General features: G+C 41.2%; 1 protein-coding gene and 1 pseudogene across 1 annotated transcript; one reads left to right on the top strand and one right to left on the bottom strand.

Moving 5' to 3' along the window:
* Positions 1-812: 812 nt before the first annotated feature.
* Positions 813-8,385, bottom strand: LOC112230256 (annotated as a pseudogene).
* A 204-nt stretch (positions 8,386-8,589) lies between these two features.
* dpcd (deleted in primary ciliary dyskinesia homolog (mouse)) lies at positions 8,590-12,963 on the top strand. Its single transcript, XM_024396476.2, has 6 exons — positions 8,590-8,740; positions 8,974-9,054; positions 9,180-9,304; positions 9,526-9,659; positions 10,019-10,121; positions 11,574-12,963. The coding sequence occupies exons 1-6, from the start codon at positions 8,677-8,679 to the stop codon at positions 11,676-11,678; spliced, it is 612 nt and encodes a 203-aa protein (XP_024252244.1). The 5' UTR covers positions 8,590-8,676; the 3' UTR covers positions 11,679-12,963.
* The last annotated feature ends 12,079 nt before the right edge of the window (positions 12,964-25,042 follow it).

The raw sequence follows: 25,042 nt of genomic DNA, 5'->3' as shown, positions 1-25,042 counted from the left end.
ATATGGTCCTTGACTAGTCTCTCAAAGCACTTCATGATGACGGAAGTGAGTGCTACGGGGCAGTAGTCGTTTAGCTCAGTTACCTTAGCTTTCTTGGGAACAGGGACAATGGTGGCCTTCTCGAAGCATGTGGGAACAGCAGACTGGGATAAGGATTGATTGAATATGTCCGAAAAACACACCAGCCAGCTGGTCTGCGCATGCTCTGAGGACCCGGCTGTCAGCTCAGAACAAAAGTGATGTAATTAGGCACGTGGAGCAATGAGTGTTGCAAAAGTGATTGCTTTTGCTAAAAACACTTTATCTGCCTTCCCAAAGAAAACTAGTTTGAAAAATTCAAAACATACAGTATTTTATGGAAGAGATGTATGTTTCTGGACCATGCACCATGCTGCCTTGTCGACTACATGATCGAGCAGCACAGATTACTGTTGGATTTGTGAAGGGCGTTCCTCCCTCACCACTTTTGCCCGTTAATGTCAATGGCCATAAACCAGTGTCCCGCAGCTCAGCATCATCGAATCGGTTCCTTCGAATGGGGACTCTGGTTTGGGCTGGGTGTGGCGTGTTCGGTCACATCTTTTGTTCCATGTGCGCAACGTGATGGGTGTTGAGATGCGTTGCTCACCATCACTCACTTTGCAGGCTGACCTATGGTGAAGCAAAAAGAGCCAGCTGGCTCTTACCTCAGCCAATAATATTTGAGAGCGAGGACAGGCATGAATGAAAAAGAACAGTGGTTTAATATTCAATTCTCTGTAGTAACAAAGCAATAATAAACAACAAAGTTGTAAAAACAAGGATTACCTAAGTGATTGTTAAAAGCAGTGTTTAATATTTCTGTAATCACCATTATCTTCATAAAAACATACCAAGCAGTCACCATGCATCTTAAGTGATTTTCCTTCTGTAAAATGAGATTATCATACAATTCAAGTCTAAAATCACAGTTGACATGTTGATATGACACTGTCTGAAATCTGCATACATAAGCATGATCTTCACCTCACCACTATCACCATCATAATTTTTCTGTAAAAATATATAACTTATGCATCGCATTGACTCATACCACCAGTGTTAAAAACATTAACATCACCAGTCTCTTTCCTGAGGTTCCCTGAAAGATATTCCCAGATGGGTAAAGAAATCCTTCTCAGTGAGCGTGGGTCGTGGTGTCCCCCCATACACCTTCAAACTTCCTTGTCTCAACATGTCGCTGTTCAATGAGTGCTCTGATAGACAAAACACATGAGCCTTGGCCAATGCCCTCATAGAGCGGTTAAAATGTGCCGAGCCGGTGAAGTACATGAGGGAGCAGGCGAACTCGCCGTAGGGCACCACGATGACGTCGAGGCGGCGGTGGAGCCGGCCAGGTCCTGGCAGACGACACACACCCATGTACTTCTTATGCTCGCCACTCTCCTCATGGCTCACTAGGTCGTCCGTCAGGAAGCCTGAATAATTAAAAAAGAAAGAACAAGAACTGGGTCGTATTCATTAGGGCACACTGTAGTAAAAAATGTTGAAAAAGAAAACACAAAACGATCATGCCTAGTGAATTATGATCCAGCTCTCAGCTTTTCCCACTATTAAATACTTTAAATGAACAAATAAATGATGAATAATATCATGTTGAAAGAAGATGAATTGTCAATACAAGAGAGAGAAACTATTAATGTAGCTATAATTGGTTGGGAATTCACCGACAGTTAATAAATCAAATGCCCTGTATTTGGACGTGTCCTCCTACCGCTCTGGTGGAGGCTCTGTAACACTTTGCTAAAGACACCCCGGTGGGACTTCCCATCTGGGTGAGAGATGAGGACGTCAACATCTCCACACGTGTCCTTCCCCCGGCTGTACGAACCACAGGCCATGGCCAACAGGCCAGGGTCCAGGAACTGAGCTGCCTCCTTCACCTATACAGTAGAAAAGGACAGGGATATGTTACCGTTTGTCATGGAATAACAGGGCTGCCTCCTTCACATATAGATACTGTACATGCACAACTTGAGAGGAACAAAGTTACAGTTTGCGATATCCAATAATTGTTTTGAGTTAGTAGCCTTTTACACTCGTACCTATACCCGTATGTATAGGTGTTGAAAATGGCAGATTTGGGCACTAATAAGTGCCTAAATTGTGACGTAGTAGCTATACAGTAACTATACATGACATCAGAGCTCAGGCTCTGCGCTTCACAGCGCTGTATGGGTTTGGACTGACAGACGTTCTGAACTCGAGCACTGCGCCCGTTAAGAAGTTGCCCCACATCTCTCCCAGTACTTGGGCAAAATGTGATTTTTTTTTTGTTCTCTTAGTGAGGGAAATGCTGTAAGTTAAGACTCTATGTACTTTGAAAGATGAGACGATGAGGATTATTATAATAAATACCACTTTGATGTCACACAAGCCAAACACCCGTGAGTCCAAATGTGCACTTCACATTTCCAAATCATAAAACTCATGGCCTATACAGTGTCAGCGTTTATGATCACTATGTTTGATGTTACAAGATGACATGGCGTCATACCCTGGGTTGTTCTGTACAGAATGAGCCTGTTTGTAATTCTGAAGATAATTTGCCACCTGAAAGCACTCATGACTCCTTTCTATGCGCACCAAAATTACAATCCGTTTCTCTGAATGACCTGGTGAAAGCCTAACTTATAACTTAGCTAGTCATGTTGCCAATATAACAAGCTTTCAAATCATGCCCACCTGACCCAGATTGTGATTTATGACAGACTGTTTTGGGATTGTGTAAACAGCAACAGTAAATTGTGTGATGGCGGGAATGCAAGGTTGTGTTTTAAACTAAACAACTACAAGTGTGCTTGCTCTAGTTTCTCAATGTTACAGCTAGGAGAGGTAAAAATAAAATAAATAGTACCTTACAGTTAAAGACTTCTTTGAGTCATAAAAGTGCATTGAAAAGGCTTAGGAACTGTGCACACTTTGGATAGGTGTGTGGCAACTGGAGACACCAGTTAGTCCTCTCACTCAAACTCTTGTAATTGTTTTGTCTTATGTTGCACCTACCCCACATTTTTCAGGAATAGTGTTATCATGTTACAGAATGTATCCAGAGTATTTTCAGATTTCGTTATCAACAAATGCGGTGAAAAGTACAGTAAATGTAAAATGCACATAAAATCAACAGCGTAATGGTAGGATTCAGTCTTGTGTCAGGTGAAATGTTGTGTGCTCACCTTTGGTCTAATAATTTTCACATTATCTCCAAACAGTTCCCTTTCAATTGCTATCATGGTTATGCGTGTGCTATTCATATTTCTTCTGTAAAAAGCATTTCAATTTAGCCCTTTCCATATAGGCCAATTCCCACAAGTATAACAGGTTAATGACTGAATTATTTCAGTCTGGGCCATTTTTGTGCTTATTTCCGATATTGTAGTCACATTCTCATTAAATATTAATTGTATGGCAAAAAAAATTAAAAATAAAGACAATTCATTCATTTAGAATACATTTTCAACATATTGATACAACCTAACTGATAAAACAGCATAGTTTTGATTTGTAAAGCTCAATTAGAGTATAGTCTTGCACATCATGATATGTCATCAATGTCAAATATCACAATATTCAATTTAAGCATAAAATCGCCCAAATCTAGACCACACTGAATTAACTTAGTTTCACATACAGTGAAAAATGTTACTGTTTGGGATACAATACATGGTGGGGGCTCTCTCACCTATACATTTACAACAGGACAGGGACATTTTGATTGTTTGAAATACAGTCAAATCTGCGGTGGGGGGTAGCCTGGGAATCCAAGTTGAATAGTTGTTTCCCTATTGTTTTTCTGATACACTATTGTGTTTCACTATTGGCTCAGTTAAAAAACAACTGTGAAAAAGAGCAATTCAGCTTGGATCCCAGACCAGTGGTGGGGAGGACCACTTTGCATACAATGTATTTATCATGAATGGTTATGGGTTCTAGACTATGTTCTCTCAGGGGCCTTCATTATAACAGAAAGTTTGGTTTGTTTCTTGTTCATATTTGGACTCAAAATAACATGCTGTAGACGTGTTGAATCTTCAAGACAAGTCCTCAAATTGTATTTATATTACCTACTTGAAATTAGAAAAGAAAATGGTGTACTTTCATAAAGCCTTGCCGGTCAACAGGTAAGCATTTGCCGTATTCAAGCAGGCCAGATACATTTTGACGACACTACCTATTATTTTGACAAGCCACAAGTCAAAAGGACACATGCTATAGTCATCTTTCTAATCTGCACTTTGTATCTGGCAGCCACGAAAGCAACAAGGAAATCCAAGTAATACTATATGAAAACAACTGGCTTTGTACCCGGTGCTCCCAGTTACCAGGGCCGCGTTTCATTCCACGATTATGTTCCCTCCCCTTCACAGATCTGATAGGACTGGACTGGTGAAAGCAATAAGGCGGAATCATAGAGTTAGATAGAGGACTCATCTTTGTATCTGTGCCATTATACATGCAACAGCATGGAGCCATCTCCATTTTAAAGTAGTCAATTTTCTTCTTCATTGGCTGATTGCTCCCAAGTCACAGGACTCCCCACGCAGTTGACTACTTTAAAGTGGTGGAAGCCCATGCTAAAACGGGTTATATCCATGATGAGTCCTCTACCTTTATGGGCGTAATCTAGATGAGTTCTTGCTTTACACCCACCCAGTTATCTCAGATCCATGTAAGGGAGTGAACGGAGGCAGAGGGGGAGGAAACACCTTTCTGGAATGAAACACAGCCCTGGTATCTGCTGACATATAATGCGCCAAGTTTCTAAGAGTGAGTTCCCCCCCTTTGGGATGCGGCCGGCAGGACTCTGACAGAGAGTGGTATGTCTGCTTTCTCCATCACACACAGACCAGGCTAGGAGGACTGGACTGACAGTCTGCTTAGGGGCCAAGGCAAACTTAAAACATCTGAACTTGACTTTGAGGTCCCGTAGCATTTCACTTTACAAGATCTCTTGTTCGCAAGGGGGTTAGAGTACTGGACTGGAGACACTTTTCTAAAGAAACTCTCTTAACCCCACTAGATGAAGTGAGAAGAAGAGGCCTGTTTAGTCAATAACTAATATAAATGTTTGAAGGTTACATTTTAACATTGATTGACCTTTAATTTGGGTGCTTGAGACAATAAGAGGGAGATGTGTTACCGTTTCTTCAATGGCGGCTGCCTCTTCTCTGGGCATCCGGTCCAGAAAGTCGTCGTAGTGTTTGAGTCCAATTATTTGGCTGTGGTTCAGATTGGCCTTGGTGCGGATGTCCTCCAAAGTGCGGAACCCCTAAAATGGAAAATATATATATTTTTTTATCTCATGTCAAATCGATTTGTATCACAACATCAAACACTAAAATAACTGCACGCTCCACAATACAAAAATAACAAATCTTACACAGGCATAGCAGTGTTGCATGCAAAATCAGAGAGCGAGAAAGAGAGACACACACAGACAGAGAAACTGACTGTGTGACAACCAAGATCAATCCATCTAACCTGTGTGTACCAAAGCTGGGCAGTCTTGGCCCCTGCCCCCCAGATATTGGCGAACATCTCCAGTACTGGCACTGCCTCTCCCAAGTGATCTATCTTACGGAGGTGCCCACTCTCCATGACGTTGTCAGCCATTTCTTGCCAATGCCCTGGATCTTACAGGCCTCCTGAAATTTGACAGGCATGGTTTAGTCAATTACAAGGAGTTAAAAGGCCCACTGCAGCCATTTTATACTAATATAAAATCTTTCTGGATAGAAAATGATGTACTTTACTGTAATAGTTTTCCATTCAAATGGTCAAAAATAAACAAAAATAGCTTTCAAGCAAAAAACTAATTTTCTGAAGCAAGAATTTAGCAACGACTGTCACAGTGGGGAGGGAAAAACAGAAAACTAGCTGTTATTGGCAGAGAGGTTTGGAACTATGTTACTGGTCTACTAACTAATTTACCAAGCTGAAACTCAACCCAGGTTTTTCACCAAAGAATGGAAGAGGAGCTGTGCCAGCATATTTTATTTTTGCTACTTTAATTACTATGATTTTTGTATTTATATTGCAAGAAATGGCAGTTACAGGTGTTATAAAACGCAAAGTTCAAAGGGGGGGGGCACTACCCTCCTCCAGGCCTCCCCCGCCAGGACTCGGCAGCACAACCTTGTTAAAAAAAAAAACTTGCCAAATCATGCAAAACATGCTGATTAGAAGGTCCTGTGTAGATTGTGTTTTCAACAAATGAAGCAACTATCAGGAAATAACATTGATCACATAGTCACACTAACTCCACTATACACGTCAAGTTGCTTTTCCATCAGCATCTCATCAATGTGACATTTTACTTGCTACAGAGCATGTTGTTTTGAGAGCGGAGAGGAGCAGAGCGGGAGTGTCTGTATTCTATTTTTCCTACTGTACTATACCATATTAATTGATTATGCAATGATTATACAATAGCTTTTGCTCAGTTTTTGCAGGTACTAGTGGTTGTACTAAATTATCCTCTAATTTTACAAGTTGCTAGCTAACAAGTAGTAGCAGCTTCGTAACTTCATAAATCTATGTAAAATAACCATCGGTGTATAGCTGTGGCCATATGCAACAATAATCAACTATTTCTCATTATTTCAATTCACAAGATAGAATGAAGTTGATTCTTGAGCTTGATGTAACATGCAGTGTTCATTGATTTAAAAGGAAGCATTTCCTCAATGACTTCATCAGCTGTTGTACAATATGATACAAAACACAGTAAAAACAGCATTTTTACTGCACTGGGCCTTTAAGGACTCCTTTCAGGACACCTGAAATTGAACCAGCAGCAATCAATTTATGCATCCATCAATACACGATTTATGCATCCATCTTGTCAATAACAGGAATGCAGTTGCGTAAACCAACCAACCAACCTATCAGCCACATTTCACAATGTTTGCAATTGTGCGAATAGGGAGACAGCAATGAATTATGCTGACACAAATACAAAATGGCTGACCATAATCACCAACTATACAGATATGGGACTAAATAACCTACCTCATAGGACGTGATAGGCTTATGGTAGCTCTTGAGGGCGTTGACGGCTTTGGAGTAGCCCAGTGCTCTCCATCTGTCCCCATGGTGCGTGTAGGCCTTGGCCAGCACCTCCAGTTTATCGGTGATGTGCTTGTTGTGGTTGTCAACCGTGGACTGGGAGGACTGGGCACACACCCACTTCCCTGAGAGAGGCTTCTGTTGGGGGTCTGAGGGGGCAGTGGCAGTACTGGGGGTCTCGTCCTTGGGGTGCAAGCCACTGATCAGAGCCTCCAGATCGCTCTGGGAGACGCCATATTCATCTTTGAAGTCATCTTTAGTGTCTTGGACCTATGGATATATGAAGTAATGAAGTGTATGATTAGGGCCAGAATAAGCTATCATGCTGTGACAGGGTTAATGGTTATGTGGTCGTCAACCTACAGTCTCTGTCGACTCATCTGGTATTGTTTCATCAGAGATCGGCTGCTTCATGTCCTGTGTGGCTGGGAGTGGGATTTTGTTGAGTACGTCTTCTTTGACACCGTCCTTTGTAGTTTTGATGTCTTTGTCTGGGTTGAGTAGGCTGTAGTCTGCTGTATCCAGCAGTCTCTGCTCACTGATGCATAAGCCAGGTGCACTTCAACAGATAAACTCCAGAGGGCAACCTGTCCACTTTGAGCAGCCTGAGAGCCCTGTCACAGTCCATACTGTCATCCACTACTACATGGGTGACTGTGGGACAGAGGGAACTCTCCGTTTGGTCTCCATTCTGGACAATCTGTTTCTGGAAGATCTGACGCTCCCGATGCCGGCTGGTAATATGTGTACGGTGACGCCCTGGAAAGCACTCCCTGAAATGGGATTGTGAAAAAGTAGTTTTACACACACAGGGCTTCTTCAACATCGTCTGCTGACTGATCTACCGTTATAAAATCCTTATTATTTGTAGATCTGTCAATCAGTCACAATTTGTCCAAAATGCATTACGAATTTGATGCTCTCAAACACCTGTAACAGGTACAGTTTCATCAGACTTCCTCTTTGGTGGGGGGGGCATCTTTTCCATCACGTGCCCCTGCTCTCTTCACTTTGGGGAAAGCTTTCATAATTCCGTAGGCAGACATTTCGCCAGGGAAAGGGGAGCTCTGAAAAATATAGAACAGAATGTGACAGCTGACACTGGCTAGCTAGCTAACTTTAGCTGACTAGCTAAGTTAGCTAGCAAGCAGACAACAACAACGGCATTTAACTGTTTTGAACAGCTGGGATTCACTCACTCCACTGAAATATGTTACGTTATATATTTATTAAACTAATTTACTATCATTGGTCGATAAACTCTTGAAAATACATATGTTTTACCCCTTTGGACGACCAAAACACAAACCAATGTGACAATGCAGATGGTTTAAAAAATAATTAAACTTCCGGTACGTTATAGACCTATTTTTAGTTCTTGCACGACAAAGTTACATATTTTTCGAGAAAATATTGTAAAAAATATATATATATATTTATTGAGTAAATGTAAACATGTTTTTGCCAGATTATGAAGTTTTAAAAAAGGAAAAAATAATTAAACGTTTCACGATGACCTCCGTTGCCGTGGCTACACGTGATGTTTAGGAAGTGTCAGTTTTTTGCAATATGGCTGTGCAGAGCTGGACAGCTCTCCTAAAAGCATCCACGAAAACCGCTTTAATACACGATGGTGAGTGAAACAGAGAGATGCAGACAAGTTATCATCAGTATTGTGTTTTGTATCACAACATTTACCCTTACATTCATCTAGTAAGACTTCAGTGTCCATTATAAGCTCGCTAGCATTAGCCACGAACTACCACTAACCTTCACTTTGCCTAGCAAATCTGTTTAGCAAAGATGACAGCTAGCTAGTTCACATTTAAATGCATTTCTATTGGTGCTTTGCAAACCTCTTTCCAGGGAAAAGGAAGATACATTATCTCTTTACAGATGGGAAAGAAATGGCAGAAGAATATGACTTGACAACAGATGAGCTCATTGGTAAGCTTGTTTCAGATTAGACAACATCTTCTAAAAAAGTATCCTGCATTAGCTACATTGCTTCCGGTGCATTATATTATTTCCACTCTCAGCTGTTGTTACTTACATGTATTCTTACTTTGCAGTACGAAAGTGGCGTTCGAAAAGCACTTTGAAGGGACAGGGACCATGGGAGATAGAAGTTGGAGAGCCAGTCCCATCTACTGTAGCCTGTTTGGAATCAGATGTTATCAAGGAAAACTGTTCAAACGTGAGTTGTATTATACAATATTTACATCTGTTATATTTCAGGCCATGATCTAAATTGCTAATTGATTCTCGTTCACTATCACCAACAGTACTCATCCAAATGTGTCAACTAATACTTTTAAGATCCTGGAATTAACTTCATTTTCATCATTTCACTATTAAATTAATCGTCAATCAAACAGTATGCATTTAACAGTACAATGCTCTGTTGTATTTCCTCAGCCTGTATTTATGCGCAAAGACACAAAGACCAGTTTCCTGTGGAGAGTCCGGAACCTTCCGTACCCCAAAGAGGTCTACAACATTTCAGTGGAGCCTGATCAACGATGCTGCATCATACGAACAAATAACAAAAAGTAACATCCGAATAGCCTCTATTCCACTCTCATGCCAAAATGGCTTTACTAGTTATGCATACAGCTGATATGTTTCCCCTCCTTAGAAATCTACTGATAAACTGCTAGGCCTATATCACTTCAGATATTGTTAACTACAGGTCCCTGAAAAGTGATACCACATTCAAAGTCTATATAATTTATACAGTTGTAACATCTTCACAATGGAGAAGGCCTCCTATATTTTTTTGTCAGTGCTTGTTACAGTTCTGCATATGTAAGTGAGGCTGGCTCTCCTATAGGTGGCACTGTTGACAAAAATATTGATCTCTTGCCTTCAAGAAACCCTTTTCTCACTGCAGTGTGTTGATCCTTTGCAGGTACTACAAGAAGTTTAATGTTCCTGATCTGGACCGAAGCCAGCTACCATTGGATAGTTCCGCGCTCAACTTCACCCACGCCAATAACACGTTAATTGTCAGTGTAAGTACTCCTGACAACAACAACAACAAACAAACCAATTACAGTACTTCTCAAATCCCTTCTTGGATGATTTTACACTGAAAGTCTTATATCCAATATACAGAGACTGATAGGCAAACTATAAGTTGATACTGGAGACTAGATTGAAACTCTATTTTTGTATTCGTCTCACTTTTATCAGAACACGCCTATAAACTCAAGGGAATCATTGAATTACTTAAAACAAACATTAGGATAGCCTACTAAGTATCTGATGAAGAGATTGACCGTTACTTTATGTGTATACCTATCATAATCGGTTTCTCTGTACTATTCGATTTCTTATTCCTTGTGTTTGTTAAAATTGGCACCCTATTCCCTATATATTGCACCACTTTTGAGCCCGACTCTGGTTGAAAGTAGTGCACTATATAGGGAATAAGAAGCCTCTGTTATCCCACTTTAGGTCAAACATTACCCTACAGGATGTACATAGAAGGGAAATGAGTTTATGTAGAGGTAATGACATATTCTGCCTTTCAGCAATGAATTATGCCGACACAAATACAAAATGGCCGACCATAATCACCAACTATGTAGATATGGGACTAAATAACCTACCTCATAGGACGTGATAGGCTTGTGGTAGCTCTTGAGGGCGTTGACGGCTTTGGAGTAGCCCAGTGCTCTCCATCTGTCCCCCTGGTGCGTGTAGGCCTTGGCCAGCACCTCCAGTTTATCTGTGATGTGCTTGTTGTGGTTGTCAACCGTGGACAGGGAGGACTGGGCACACACCCACTTCCCTGAGAGAGGCTTCTGTTGGGGGTCTGAGGGGGCAGTGGCAGTACTGGGGGTCTCGTCCTTGGGGTGCAAGCCACTGATCAGAGCCTCCAGATCGCTCTGGGAGACGCCATATTCGTCTTTGAAGTCATCTTTAGTGTCTTGGACCTATGGATATATGAAGTAATGAAGTGTATGATTAGGGCCAGAATAAGCTATCATCCTGTGACAGGGTTAATGGTTATGTGGTCGTCAACCTACAGTGTCTGTTGACTCATCTGGTTTTGTTTCATCAGAGATCGGCTGCTTCATGTCCTGTGTGGCTGGGAGTGGGATTTTGTTGAGTACGTCTTCTTTGACACCGTCCTTTGTAGTTTCGATGTCTTTGTCTGGGTTGAGTAGGCTGTAGTCTGCTGTATCCAGCAGTCTCTGCTCACTGATGCATAAGCCAGGTGCACTTCAACAGATAAACTCCAGAGGGCAACCTGTCCACTTTGAGCAGCCTGAGAGCCCTGTCACAGCCCATACTGTCATCCACTACTACATGGGTGACTGTGGGACAGAGGGAACTATATAGGGAATAAGAAGCCTCTGTGTTATTCCACTTTAGGTCAAACATTACACAACAGGATGTACATGGAAGGGAAATTGGTTTCTGTAGAGGTAATGACATATTCTGCCTTTCCTTTCAAGTACAAGAAGCCCAAGGAGATATTAACCCTTGAGCACGAGCTACTCCGGGAGGTGAAGAAACTGAAGGGAACCAATGAAGGGGACGTCGACTGCAAAACACAATGAAGTCCCAGTGTGGATCTGAGGGGGTGTCACTCAAACAAGTCATTTTTGATTTGCACTGGTGATGCATTATCCTGTATGTTTTCTACTCTGATTTCTGGTTCTCAATGGGATTCCACTATTGGAACATTTTTGCACAGTGCCTTGTCCATACTTTCCATTGTGTTTATTGCGGTCGGGGCGGGGGGATGTGGGATTGAGACAGTGAATTACAAACACAGTTACTTGTTAAAACTTGTTAGTTTTTGATGGAACACTTAAAAGTGTTCTGTCAAAAAGGTATTTGAGAAATGTCACTGCTGCTCTGTAAAAAGTTCTGAATTGTTGTTGTCGAGATACGAACACTTATTGGGTTTATTACGTGATGTTGTCCTTTGAAGATGAATACAATTACATAACATTGTTAACTGTCTCTATATCTCTCCTTTCCCTCAACTATGCACACTATTAGTTGTTAAAATAGTCCAAACGCAGAGAGTTCATCCCCCTCCCACAATTCTTGGTCTCCTTCCCTTGTAAAACACTTTAACACACAATGCTTTTTCCCTATTCTTTCCACACACACAAACACACACACACTTTTCTCGACGGGGTCGCCTTTACAAGTACGTCCCATTTGTGTTAACTGATTACCCTTATGCTCATGATTGTGCAGCCCAGAGTAGGCCACCCTGAAAGCCATTATGGCCGAGCTAGCCAGTACTAGCAGGTCTTACTGGTCCCCTGAGCCTCGCCCAGTCCTCCAGGGGGTGACTTTACTGGCCCAGAGTCCTCCAACAAGTCCTCTCGCAATCCCCAAGACTGGGGATAGCCAAGGATAGGTATGGAGCTTGGATGACAGAAGCACTATATTACTGGGAAGTGAACGAGTCGTGTGCTTCTTTGTAAATATAGGTTCTTGCATGACAGTAGTACTGAATTACTGCAAAGTGGGAAAAGGTTGTAGGCTCTTTTGTAACTCGAGTACCACGGTGAGCCACAATGAGAAACGTTATCTGACTGAATGCTTGCTAACTTTGACCATCAAACACTAGGGAGATTAGTATCAAGACATATCTGACTAAGCTAATACAACTGACGTTTGACCATCAAAGTTTGATTGAATGAAACGAAAACTGAAGTGAAGTTTTACTGATTTACTTTTTTACACAATGTGTTATTGCCATAGCAGCTGACCTAGAGCAGTTCAAAACAAAACGTAGATGCTGCGTGAAAAGAAAACAATGCTGCAAAAAAAAAAAAGAAACAATTCCATTTAAATATAGATTCCTCTAACCTAGTGGTGATTCCTTGCATTTCTGGGACTCTATGTGCCTAACCAAGTGAGCAGTACAAGGGCTAAACACAGCGACTAAACCACAGGTCACTCACTATTGTGCTTTGCGTACTTCCTAAAGGGGAGGAGATATGTCATGGGATTTGGGAACCAGATCCAACCAAAGCATAAGATCTGAGAAATAAATTCTCAACTAATTTCTCAAATCAAGAGTTGCTGTTGGATTGCTTTGACTTTGTGTTGTCCAAATAAAATCTTGGACACGGAATGAAACGACCATTTGGAGGCTGATTTGCGTACACTGCTGTCTTTTCTGATTTGGCAGAGCAGGATAATGCTTCAATTAAAGTGCACGACGTGTCCTAGTAGCCATGAGGATAGCCATTCATTTCTCAATAACAATAACAGGAGTAACAGGAGTAACAATAATAACACTAAAAGTTCAGTTTTTATCCTGTCAGATTTATGGAACCTTTTTGATCACAGCTTTTAGTTGTTCATTTGTTTGCAAGCCCTCAAAGCTGGCTGGCGCTTGGCGCTTAGCTATACTGAAAAACCATTCGTCATATTTAGAATCCGACCTTTAGCAAACAACCAATAGGACATCCAGACTTCAAACAGTGAGAAAGAGAGAGGAAGGGAATAGAGCGAGAGAGAGGGTCTGCTCTGATTCTGTTGTGCAGCCAGGCCGACCGGGTCTTCTTCCCCGTCATCTGATTCTGTGGTGCAACCAGGCCGTCCGGGTCTTCTTCCCCCTGTCATTTGGTCTCTGCCGGTCATGCTCAGTTGCTCCTGGGAAAGAGAGGAGGGTTTCTTTCTGCCACGTCCTTTCATTCCCGAACGCCTCTTCCCAGCCATTCCCCTCTTTCAGCCGGTGCCACATTTTGCCACACTGAGCCCTGGTGCTCTTTCGCTTTCTCTCCCTCCCTCCTCCCTGTGAGACTAGCTTCTTTTTGATAACTGACCCCTCCTCGTGTTATTATTCGAACCCACTATTGTATCACATGTCCTTTTATATGAGGGCCACAAAGGGCCCATTTGATCACAGGGTTACGGTGTGTGATCGTGAGAAATGCATCTACATGGTGGTAACCTTTGTCTCGAAACAAAATTGTGGGCTGACCTCATCTGCTTTTAATGCATATCCCCAACTATTCAGGCCCAAGTCTCACTTGCTGAGCACATTGAATTGCAGTAGCCTGTCACAGATATTGCCCATCAGTTATCTGGGTCTCCAGTTTTTTAGGAAACGTTAGAACCTTTTGGGACCCCAAAGTGACCCAGCTATAAAAATGGTTAGAAACGGCGCATTAACACAAACTTCTTTTGTGATTTTAATACACACTCTACAATAAATATTTCCATCATTTAAACGTATTTTACAAATCTTCCAATTAAAAATATATTCATATATGTAGAAAACAGATGAACGAAAATGGCCTCCTAAATGCTAAATAATGTGTTTTTACATGTATTCACTGTTATTTAGTTGATGCAACCACATGATGATCCAAAGATAGCTGCCATGTAATGTGTATTCATTATTTCTCTCTCATAACATCCTCTCTTTATAGCTGTGTAGGGTTATCATTAAGCCCAAGATGTCCTTTCATTCATTCAAATCTCATTGAGTGCTTGAGCACTAAAATCGTCCTCTGGTTATAAAAACTCTTTCCTACGAATAAACCTCGGTCTGACGTAGCAGATTAGATAGTCTACTCATTGTTTTAGACACAATCAGGTACAAAACATAACAAAAGGAGTCCTTGCAAGGAGCAGAAATGTGGTAGTGGTATTTTAGTTTGGTGTGTTCCCCTCCCTATGCTTCCTCTTCTTCTTCGTCTGTTCTTTCCTCAGTGGGCCCCTGAGCTGTGGTGATGGGTATGTTTAGTCCTCCGGGGGTGGAAGGGGACCACAGGGAGGGGGAGGACATCAAAGGGCTGGGTGTCACCCAGGAGGTGGCCCTTGGGCTGGCGTTTCATGAAGTGGGCCTCCCTCTGGTGTTGCTTGGTCCTGGAGGCCTTGCGGGGCCTTCCTTTACGCGTGAAGGCCATGTACCAGCCCTCATATTTAGCGTTCTGGAGAGCAGTGTAGTTGTTCTCCAGAACGATCTCTGTGAAGATGCAGTCTTTGCCGCGACCCTTCCGCTGTTAGAGAGAGAGAGAGAGAGGAGGGGGTGGGTGTGAGGGTGAGGGTGAAAGACAGAATGACGGAATGATTTAGGGGGTCAGTCTCTGAGGATGTTAAAATGTTGTTTTGACAAGTAAATGTCCTATCAATCCTTCAAGTTTCTTTCCAAATCATGTCCCAACTCCCTACAAGGGCTTTTCTGGTCATAACTCAGGTGAAGAGCCTTACACAGGACAGACATAACTTTTCCCTGAAACTTTGTACTCATGGTCACAGTCAAAATTATGACCGAATTTATTGAACTCAACCAACCTCCAGGGCTCACATGAAAAGAGATGTACATTTCAATGTGACTTCCCTAAATAAAGGATTAATAAATAAATCTAATGTTTACCTTGCCAATCAATTTCCCCGTCTTGTTCATGCAGATGTAGTAGCCCGTCTTTGCCCCTTTGATCCGAATACGACTACCAAACGTGTCCGTCTCCACCACAAGTTTGGCTAGAAAAACACAAAACACATCATATTCTTAACTTTATTCAGCTCAGATACAATGCACAATGATTCTCAAGCTTATGAGGTTATTCTATTTTGTGAACACGATATGCATACATTCGTAACTTTGAGCTAAAACCTTTGTGAAAAAGAATCCAATAGCGGTATCATTTGAGACTAAATTGAACTTGAAGACTGTGAGACTATGCCGGCCCAGTAGTATTGACGTGACGACATCAGAAAGGGTGTGAAGTTATTGTCATGACTGGTTCAGACGACTACATTTAACCTCGATCTAATAACCTTAAGTTATGTATTATATTATAATGACTTTAGCAGAGTTCCTCTACTCGTTATCATGGCATCAATCTTGCATGCAGCGGGGAGACAAGTATTGTATATGGAAAAACATTCAAACATAAATTAAATTCGAAACATTGGCAAAAAACACAAGTCTTTTAGAATAGCAGCAAGTGGCTTTGACTTCTCACTGAGCCATTGTCATTGAACGGCTATAAAATGCCGCGCTACGCTCCACTTAGATGATGGGGAGGAACGAGGGAGTGAGAGAACATAGCGGTCAGCGACACAGCCACAAAAGCACCGAGCAGTGGTCAGATTTGGGCCTGCTACAAGAGTGACACCCACTTAGGACATGCACGCTCGAGCCAAGGCGAGGTGTGTGTGTGTGTGTGTGTGTGTGTGTGTGTGTGTGTGTGTGTGTGTGTTTGAGGGAGAGGGAGATGAAGAAAGAAGAACAGAGAGAGGAAAGAGGGGATCAAATGAAGATGCTGACTTCACCGCTCTTTATAAACGGAGTCATACATTGAGTTGTAAAGCAATGAAAATTCCTCATTAAATGACACTCCAAAAAGCAGGCAGCAGGCTTAGGGAGAAATAGATGGTTGTGGTGGAAAGATGGCTAGACAGACCAAAAAAATACTTTGGTGACAGGAATTTGCTCCCTTTAAATTTCAGACAATGTTTTCCTTGTGGGGAGAAAAAAATCCCAAACTAGCATAGATTTAATCAAAACAGCTGTCTATATTGTACACTTTGTCCATAGGCTATACTCTAAGAAAAAAAATGTTCTAAAATGGTTCTTTAACTGTCCCCATAGGATACAGCCTTTTGGTTCCAGGTAGAACCATCTTGGGTTACATCTAGAAACCTCTGTAGAAAGGGTTCTACATGGAACCCGAAAGGATTCAATCTGCAACCAAAAAGGGTTCTCCAATGGGGACAGCCGAATAACCTTTTAAGGGTCTCGATAGCACTTTTTTTCAAATAGTGCATAGGAGGCCTATGAATACGTCTAGACCACCACTGTTGAGAAATACACATTTTTAACTTCATGTGGATGAAACAGTGCGATGCAGTTGCCCTGAGAAATGTTGTGCTAATTATTCCACTTGGCAGAAATGCAGTTTACCCAAACCCTTCCAAAAACAATGCATTGTCTATAAGGGCCATTCAGCACCACTCTGGATAAGTGAGTTAAAGCAATTCTGATTTATCAATGACATGTATCACATTTTTGTAATTCTCGTGGCAAATGTCAATCAGTCACTGATATTTTAAACCACTAAATCTAATGTAAAAATGTCGTACTTTTTTTTGGTATGTTTAAGCAGATATGAATGAATTTATTTTGTGTTCAAAGGATGGACTTGAGAGAGCTACTGTGTATTTATAACATGTAAATATTTCGGTATTTGAATATTCATTGACATGTGTCCATCAAAGACCAGTGGGGGACAGAATTAAACAAAAACACATTCGCCTCAAATAACTTTGGGTAAAAAAATAGGGCGTCTCAAGGTTATGAAAATTGCAAGTCATATGTCTTTCTTTCAACCGCTTCTGAGAGGGTAAGCTACTCAGTAACTGTTTAAGAAGGTAGAAAGTAAGACGAGTTCTGATGTGTTTACCAGATATTCTGAGTGGGTTTCTCCCGAGAATCCCAGTCCAGAACAATACTATAGAATCCATTTCGAATGAATTTTCTCCCTCCCGCCTCCTACTCAAACCTAAACTTCTTCATGCTAAATAGAACTGTTTGCTTTTTAAATGGTAATATTTTCATAATATACCTACTTTTCTTCTCCAATAGGCCTACATGACTTGTAAATTGACGTGTCCATAAGTAGACTTAGGTCATTTCAAAATCTGGAATAAGCCTGTTAAATCCTACAATTATTACGAAAATGCCTAGGTCTACCTGAAGGCACCCATTTGGTGCTAGGCGTGATTTATTCGTTTCTTACCGTGCACAGCTCCGTCGTCGCCCATGGCATTCACTTTCTTATTGCCCAGAACCTGGACATGTTTGCCGCTGGTCCGGCTGTAGAGCTGGTAGGTCCGAATCAACCGGCGGCTCATCCGGTCAGACAACCGGCACTGCTCGTTCACATGGTGCTTGAAATTAGGAGGTGGGGAGTGGGACTGCACTGTGTTCTATCAAACAAGAAAACCACATACAAAATAAATGCATGAATAAAAGCATTGAAGTAAAAAATTCAAGCATCAATGAGAGAATAGCCGAACTGATAATTAATGCGAATTGATGTTCAGTCTAAATGAATGAGAAGCAGATCAAGTTATTTTCCAACTAAAACATATATATTTCAATGAACACCAATCATATGCTTTTCATATGGGCTTAGGCTATAGGCATTTCAAAGGGAATTGCGGGCACATGGTTTTTAGAAGAGAAAAAGTGCCCTTGCACGGTGAGTGTTTGGGGAGATGCACGCAGCGAGTCCGCTGTCCTCACTCGAGATGACATGCCTATGATAGGTTGTTTTACCACGAATGATCTTTCACCCCCATCTCCCTCAGCTATATCCCTTAACGATTATTTTTCAATTCAGCCATACGCCATCCCCATATGTTTTAACAATTACCTTTTAGGCTCGCTTTTACGTCTTTTCAAGATGTTTGACTTGTTGCCAACTGCTTAGGGCTCATAATAAAATGTTTTCATTGTTATTACACTTTTATTGCAGATATGCAAACGAATTGGATTAATATCAATAAGAATAAAAACGCTTGTAAATGGGTATAATTAGTTGCATTGATGAACTGAAATCTTTTTAAGGGGCTATGAAATGTTATTGTATGCCCATTGCGCTGCAAACTTCATAAAAATGCATGCAAGTTCGTACCTGTGTGCAAAAACACAGCGCTAAGAACTGAAGTAACCTGAAACATAAAAAAAAAATAATGTTTATGTTTCATATACATTTCCAAATATGTCAAGTAACTCTATAGGCCTATATAGCCAATTCCTTAAATCTTCAATTCAGTTCAGTAGTATAATAACTCACAGGTAGCCTAATCTCGATGTTCTAAGCCTCATATTGAAATAAATCAAATATTTCTTCATGAATTCCACTATTCCAATTCCACATGAGTTCTCTGGGAAATAACAGTCCTTCCCAGCGGGAATTTCAGCCTGGATTTGATCTCCCTTCTGTTACAGATTATAAATTGATAGCCCGACGATGGAGATCCAGAAACAACTGAAGGTTCGGTCCAATGTTCCAGGTAGGATTCACATTCACTCATTGACAGTATTCACAATAAAACGTTCCGGGACGATTTAAAGACGTTCAGGGGGCCATCCAGAATTACAAGTCCCAAGGATAGAGATCGCACTGTGATCAAGCGACCACCGTTATTCCACACGTCGGTCAATTCCCCCTCGTGTCAATCATCCCTCCTCTGCAGAATTCAAGGTCTTCTTTGATGTTGCTTAGTAGAGATAATGTATATCCCGGTTGCTTTCGTGGAATTGTAATACATCCGTATGCACTGGTGGGATGGAATTATTACGCGCATGGAGATTAGCCTATTTGTATGCATATTTCACGCGCGACAGTGAGGAGATGCATGTCCATTCAATAATAAATAAAAAGGTGAATCTTGCATAGATATTAATTAAAAATGGTAGCAAAATGTATAGTTCTATGTATTTCCAGCCACTGGTGATGTTTGCCTTTCAAAGAAACGCTGTTAGATGGTCGGTATAGCGGGGCTCCAATGTCAACCTCCCACACGTGTGTTTCTTGTGGTCCGGTTTACTTCAGAATACAGCGGCTCCTGCCCTCATCATTTAAATACATTCACTTGCGAGAAAGGCAATATCCTTGCAGAGAGCAGGCGGAGCCTTTGGTGGGAGATAGTAACAGGCTGAGGAGGACTGAAAGTGGCATGTATTGATTGACACCTGACCATGTTGAGGTATTAAACAAATATCAGGCACATTAATTGACTAGGCTTTGTGCCTTAATAGGCTACTTCCAGTGTTGGGATTGTTCCCGATTTCACAAGTTATCAAACATGAATGTTTCAGCTCAATTCTTGATAGATAAAACATGAACAATTATTTGTCAACTAATCAATCAACTAATTAATTTCCAATAAACAACGAATAAAGGTTAAATACAAATATTAATATAATGTAGATATTGGCCCTACTGCATCACACAAGAGAATAGCAAGGAAACAAAGCCTCTGCTCCCTGGAATCTACTTAAGAAAATATACAGCTACATTAACCTCTTTCCCTACTGCAGGTTAGTGGTTGTTTCATACTGGAGGTTAGTGGTTAATTCATACTAGAGGTTAGTGGATGTTTCATACTGAAGGTTAGAGGTGTTTTGAAGGACTCTGTTGCTATATATGACAAAACTGAAATGCTGAATTGTTTCAATGAGTACTTTGTATCATCTGCTAGGCTGTTTGATTCAGTGTCCTCTGTCTCTGTACAACCCTGTGTGGATGAACCAGTGTCCTCTGTCTCTGTACAACCCTGTGTGGATGAACCAGTGAGAGCTGGTCAAACTTTTAGCTTTTTGCCATTCTCAGTGCAGGTGGTACATAAAAGCCCTGAAATCCTTAGATCAGAGAAAGCCTGCAGGTCCTGATCTTCTGGATCCCTGCTTTTTAAATCTGGCAGCTGATTTCATAGCTGAACCACTTACATATCTGTTCAAATCTAACCCTGGAATGTAATAAAATTCCAAAGATCTGGAAATCAGCATTTGTCCTACCACTTTTAAAAGGGGGAGATCCAACTCTTTTAAATAATTATAGGCCAATCTCAAAGCTGTCACCCCTGGTGAAAATACTTGAAATTCTTGTAAGTGAACAGCTAAATGTCACGCCCTGGTCTAAGTATTTTGTGTTTTTCTTCATGTATTGGGTCAGGCCAGGGTGTGGCATGGGGTTTTTGTATTGTGGTGTGTTTTGTCTTGGGATTTTGGTGTGTATGTATTGGGATTGTAGCTAGTGGGGTTATCTAGCAAAGTCTATGGCTGTCTGGAGTGGTTCTCAATCAGAGGCAGGTGTTTATCGTTGTCTCTGATTGGGAACCATATTTAGGCAGCCATATTCTTTGAGTTTGTCGTGGGTGATTGTCCTTAGTGTCCTTGTTCCTAGCGGTGTTAGTTTTCACAAGTATAGGCTGTTTCGGTTTTCGTTTCGTTCTTTGTTTTGTAGTATTTGTGTTTACGTTGTTCATTAAACATGGATCGCAATCTACACGCTGCATTTTGGTCCGACTCTCCTTCACCACAAGAGAACCGTAACGCTAAAAGAGTTTTTATTTACTAACTCTATTTTATCAATGTACCAATCGGGCTTCAGGAAGAAGCATAGCACAATTACAGCAGCCATGAAGGTTTTAAATGATATCACTGAAGCCATTGACAAAAAACAGCACGGTTTCACTTTTTATTGATCTCTCTAAGGCATTTGATACAGTTAATCATGCTATACTAAGGCAGAGATTGTCGAGTGTAGGTCTTTCGGAGCATGCAGTTGCATGGTTTGCTAACTACCTGTCTGATAGAACTCAGTGCACTCAATTTGATGGGCTTATGTCTGTTAAATTGTCTGTCTTGAATGGTGTGCCCCAAGGCTCTGTACTTGGTCCTCTCTTATTCACTATTTATATAAATGATTTAGACAAAAATGTCCAAAATGCACAACTTCATTTTTATGCTGCTGATACTGTTATTTTTAACTGTTGTGCCTTGTCTCTTACAAAAGCTTTCCAGAACATGCAAACTGCTTTTCTTACTGTTCAACATACCTTGTGTCAATTGACGCCTATCCTCAATACTGACAACTAAACTAATGGGGTTTTCTAATGCAAGAAATAGACCTCTGAAACTTTCACCTATTACTACCTGTCAGGGCAAGGAGATTGAGGTTGTAACCTCATGTAAATATATTGGAATTTTAATTGATGACGGCCTCTCTTTTAAATTGCATATTCAACAATTTACAAAAAAATTGAAACTGAAATTGGGATTTTATTTTAGGAATAAGGCCTGTTTTTCTTTTGAAGCCAGAAGGAGGCTAGTATCAGCTACATTTATACCTTTACTAGACTATGGGGATATTTTATATATGAATGCTTCCGCTCAGTGTTTGAGATCAATTGACACTCTATACCATGACACTTTGAGATTTATTTTAAACTGCAAAACCCTTATGCACCACTGCACTTTGTATACCAGGGTTTGGCTGGCCTTCTCTAGCCACTCGTAGGCTCAGTCACTGGTATACTTTTATTTACAAAGCCATTTTGGGTGTACTACCTTTTTATTTGTGCATTTTTATTGTTCAGAAATGTGGTGGGCACTCTCTTCGTTTGCTGGACTTTATCCTGCTAACTGTTCCAAATGTCCGAACTGAATTTGGTAAAAGGGCTTCTATGTACTCTGCGCCATTGTCTTGGAACACCTTACAAAATACTTTTAAACTGGAAGAACTTGCCCCGATTGGTGTTTTTAAATCACTGATGAAGGATTTTGAGGATGATTCCCTGACATGTCAATGTTTTTAATTTGCTGTTTTATACTCTTGTGAATTCAATGGTTTTTACTAGATTACTTGTAGTTTTTCATGTCTGTCTGTAATTTTTTTGTAATGACCTGGTGCTGCCTATCTTGGCCAGGGCGCTCTTGAAAAAGAGATTTTAATCCCAATGAGCCCTTACTGGTTAAATAAAGATTAAATAAATGAAGAGGTTGTTTCATAGTGCAGGTTAGAGGTTGTTTAGTACTGGAGGTTAGTGATGGTTTCTCACTGCAGGATAGTGGTTGTTTCATAGCGCAGGTTAGAGTTTGTTTCATACTGGAGGTTAGTAGTTGTTTCATACTGCAGGTAGGAAGATGTTTCATACTGCAGGTTAGTGGTTGTTTCTTACTACAGATTAGGTTTGGTTTCATACTGGAGGATAGTGGTTGTTTCATACTGAAGGTTACTGGTTGTTTCATACTGGAGGTTAGTGGTTGTTTCATGCTGAAGGTTAGTGGTTTTCTCATACTGCATGTTGGTGGTTGTTTCATACTGAAGGTTAGTGGTTGTGTCATACTGCAGTTTTGTGGTTGTTTCATACTGGGAGTTGGTGGATGTGTCATTGGATGTTGGTGGTTGTGTTGTACATGAGGTTAGTGGTCGTTTCATACTGGAGTTAGTGGTTGTTTCATACTGCAGGATAGTGGTTGTTTCGTACTGGAGAATTGTGGTTGTTTAATACTAGAGGCTGGAGGTTGATTCATACTGCAGGTTAGTGGTTGTTTCATACTGTATATTGGTGGTTGTTTCATACTGAAGGTTAGTGGTTGTTTCATACTGCAGGTTAAAGGATTTTTCATACTGGAGTTAGTGGTTGTTTCATACTGGAGGATAGTGGTTGTTTCATTTCTAATGTTGGTGGATGTGTTATACTGGAGGTTAGTGGTTGATTCATAGTGCAGGTTTGTTGTTGTATCCTTCTGGACGTTAGTGTTTTTTTCATACTGGAGGTTAGTGATAGTTTCATACTGAATGTTGGTGGTTGTTCCATACTGCAGGTTAGAGGTAGTTTCTTACTGCAGTCTAGTGGTTGTTTCATACTGGAGGGTAGTAGTTGTTTCATATTGAATATTGGTGGTTGTTTCATACTGCAGGTTAGTGGTTGTTTCATACTGCAGGTTAGTGGTTGTTACTTACTGGAGGTTAGTGGTTGTTTCTTGTTTCATACTGGTTGTTAGAGATTGTTTTGTAATGCAGGTAAGTGGTTGTTTCATTCTTCAGGTTAGTGGTTGTTTCATTCTTCAGGTTAGTGGTTGTTTCATACTGCAGGATAGTGGTTGTTTCATAATGGAGGTTAGTGGTTGTTTCATTCCTCAGGTTAGGGGTTGTTTCACACTGCAGGATAGTGGTTGTCTCATACTGGAGGTTAGTGGTTGTTTCATAGTGCAGATTAGTAGTTGTTTCATACTTCAGGTTAGTGATTGTTTCATACTGCAGGATAGTGGTTGTTTCATAATGGAGGTTAGTGGTTGTCTCATACTGGAGGTTAGGGGTTGTTTCACACTGCAGGTTAGTGGTTGTCTCATACTGGAGGTTAGTGGTTGTCTCATACTGGAGGTTAGTGGTTGTCTCATACTGGAGGTTAGTGGTTGTCTCATACTGGAGGTTAGTGGTTGTCTCATACTGGAGGTTAGTGGTTGTTTCATAGTGCAGATTAGTAGTTGTTTCATACTTCAGGTTAGTGATTGTTTCATACTGCAGGATAGTGGTTGTTTCATAATGGAGGTTAGTTGTTGTTTCATTCCTCAGGTTAGGGGTTGTTTCACACTGCAGGTTAGTGGTTGTCTCATACTGGAGGTTAGTGGTTGTCTCATACTGGAGGTTAGTGGTTGTTTCATAGTGCAGATTAGTAGTTGTTTCATACTTCAGGTTAGTGATTGTTTCATTGTGCAGGTTAGTGGTTGTTTCATGCTGGAGGTTAGCGGTTGTTTCATGCTGGAGGTTAGCGGTTGTTTCATGCTGGAGGTTAGCGGTTGTTTCATGCTGGAGGTTAGCGGTGGTTTCATGCTGGAGGTTAGCGGTGGTTTCATGCTGGAGGTTAGCGGTGGTTTCATGCTGGAGGTTAGCGGTGGTTTCATGCTGGAGGTTAGCGGTGGTTTCATGCTGGAGGTTAGCGGTGGTTTCATGCTGGAGGTTAGCGGTGGTTTCATGCTGGAGGTTAGCGGTGGTTTCATGCTGGAGGTTAGCGGTGGTTTCATGCTGGAGGTTAGCGGTGGTTTCATGCTGGAGGTTAGCGGTGGTTTCATGCTGGAGGTTAGCGGTGGTTTCATGCTGGAGGTTAGCGGTGGTTTCATGCTGGAGGTTAGCGGTGGTTTCATGCTGGAGGTTAGCGGTGGTTTCTTTCTTCAGGTTAGCGGTGGTTTCTTACTTCAGGTTAGCGGTTGTTTCTTACTTCAGGTTAGCGGTTGTTTCTTACTTCAGGTTAGCGGTTGTTTCTTACTTCAGGTTAGCGGTTGTTTCTTACTTCAGGTTAGCGGTTGTTTCTTACTTCAGGTTAGCGGTTGTTTCTTACTTCAGGTTAGCGGTTGTTTCATAATGGAGGTTAGTTGTTTTTTCATTCCTCAGGTTAGGGGTTGTTTCATACTGTACATTAG

Source organism: Oncorhynchus tshawytscha, linkage group LG32, assembly GCF_018296145.1.
Source record: "Oncorhynchus tshawytscha isolate Ot180627B linkage group LG32, Otsh_v2.0, whole genome shotgun sequence".
In the NCBI taxonomy this organism is placed as follows: domain Eukaryota; kingdom Metazoa; phylum Chordata; class Actinopteri; order Salmoniformes; family Salmonidae; genus Oncorhynchus; species Oncorhynchus tshawytscha.
This window is presented reverse-complemented; position numbering and strand designations above follow the sequence as displayed.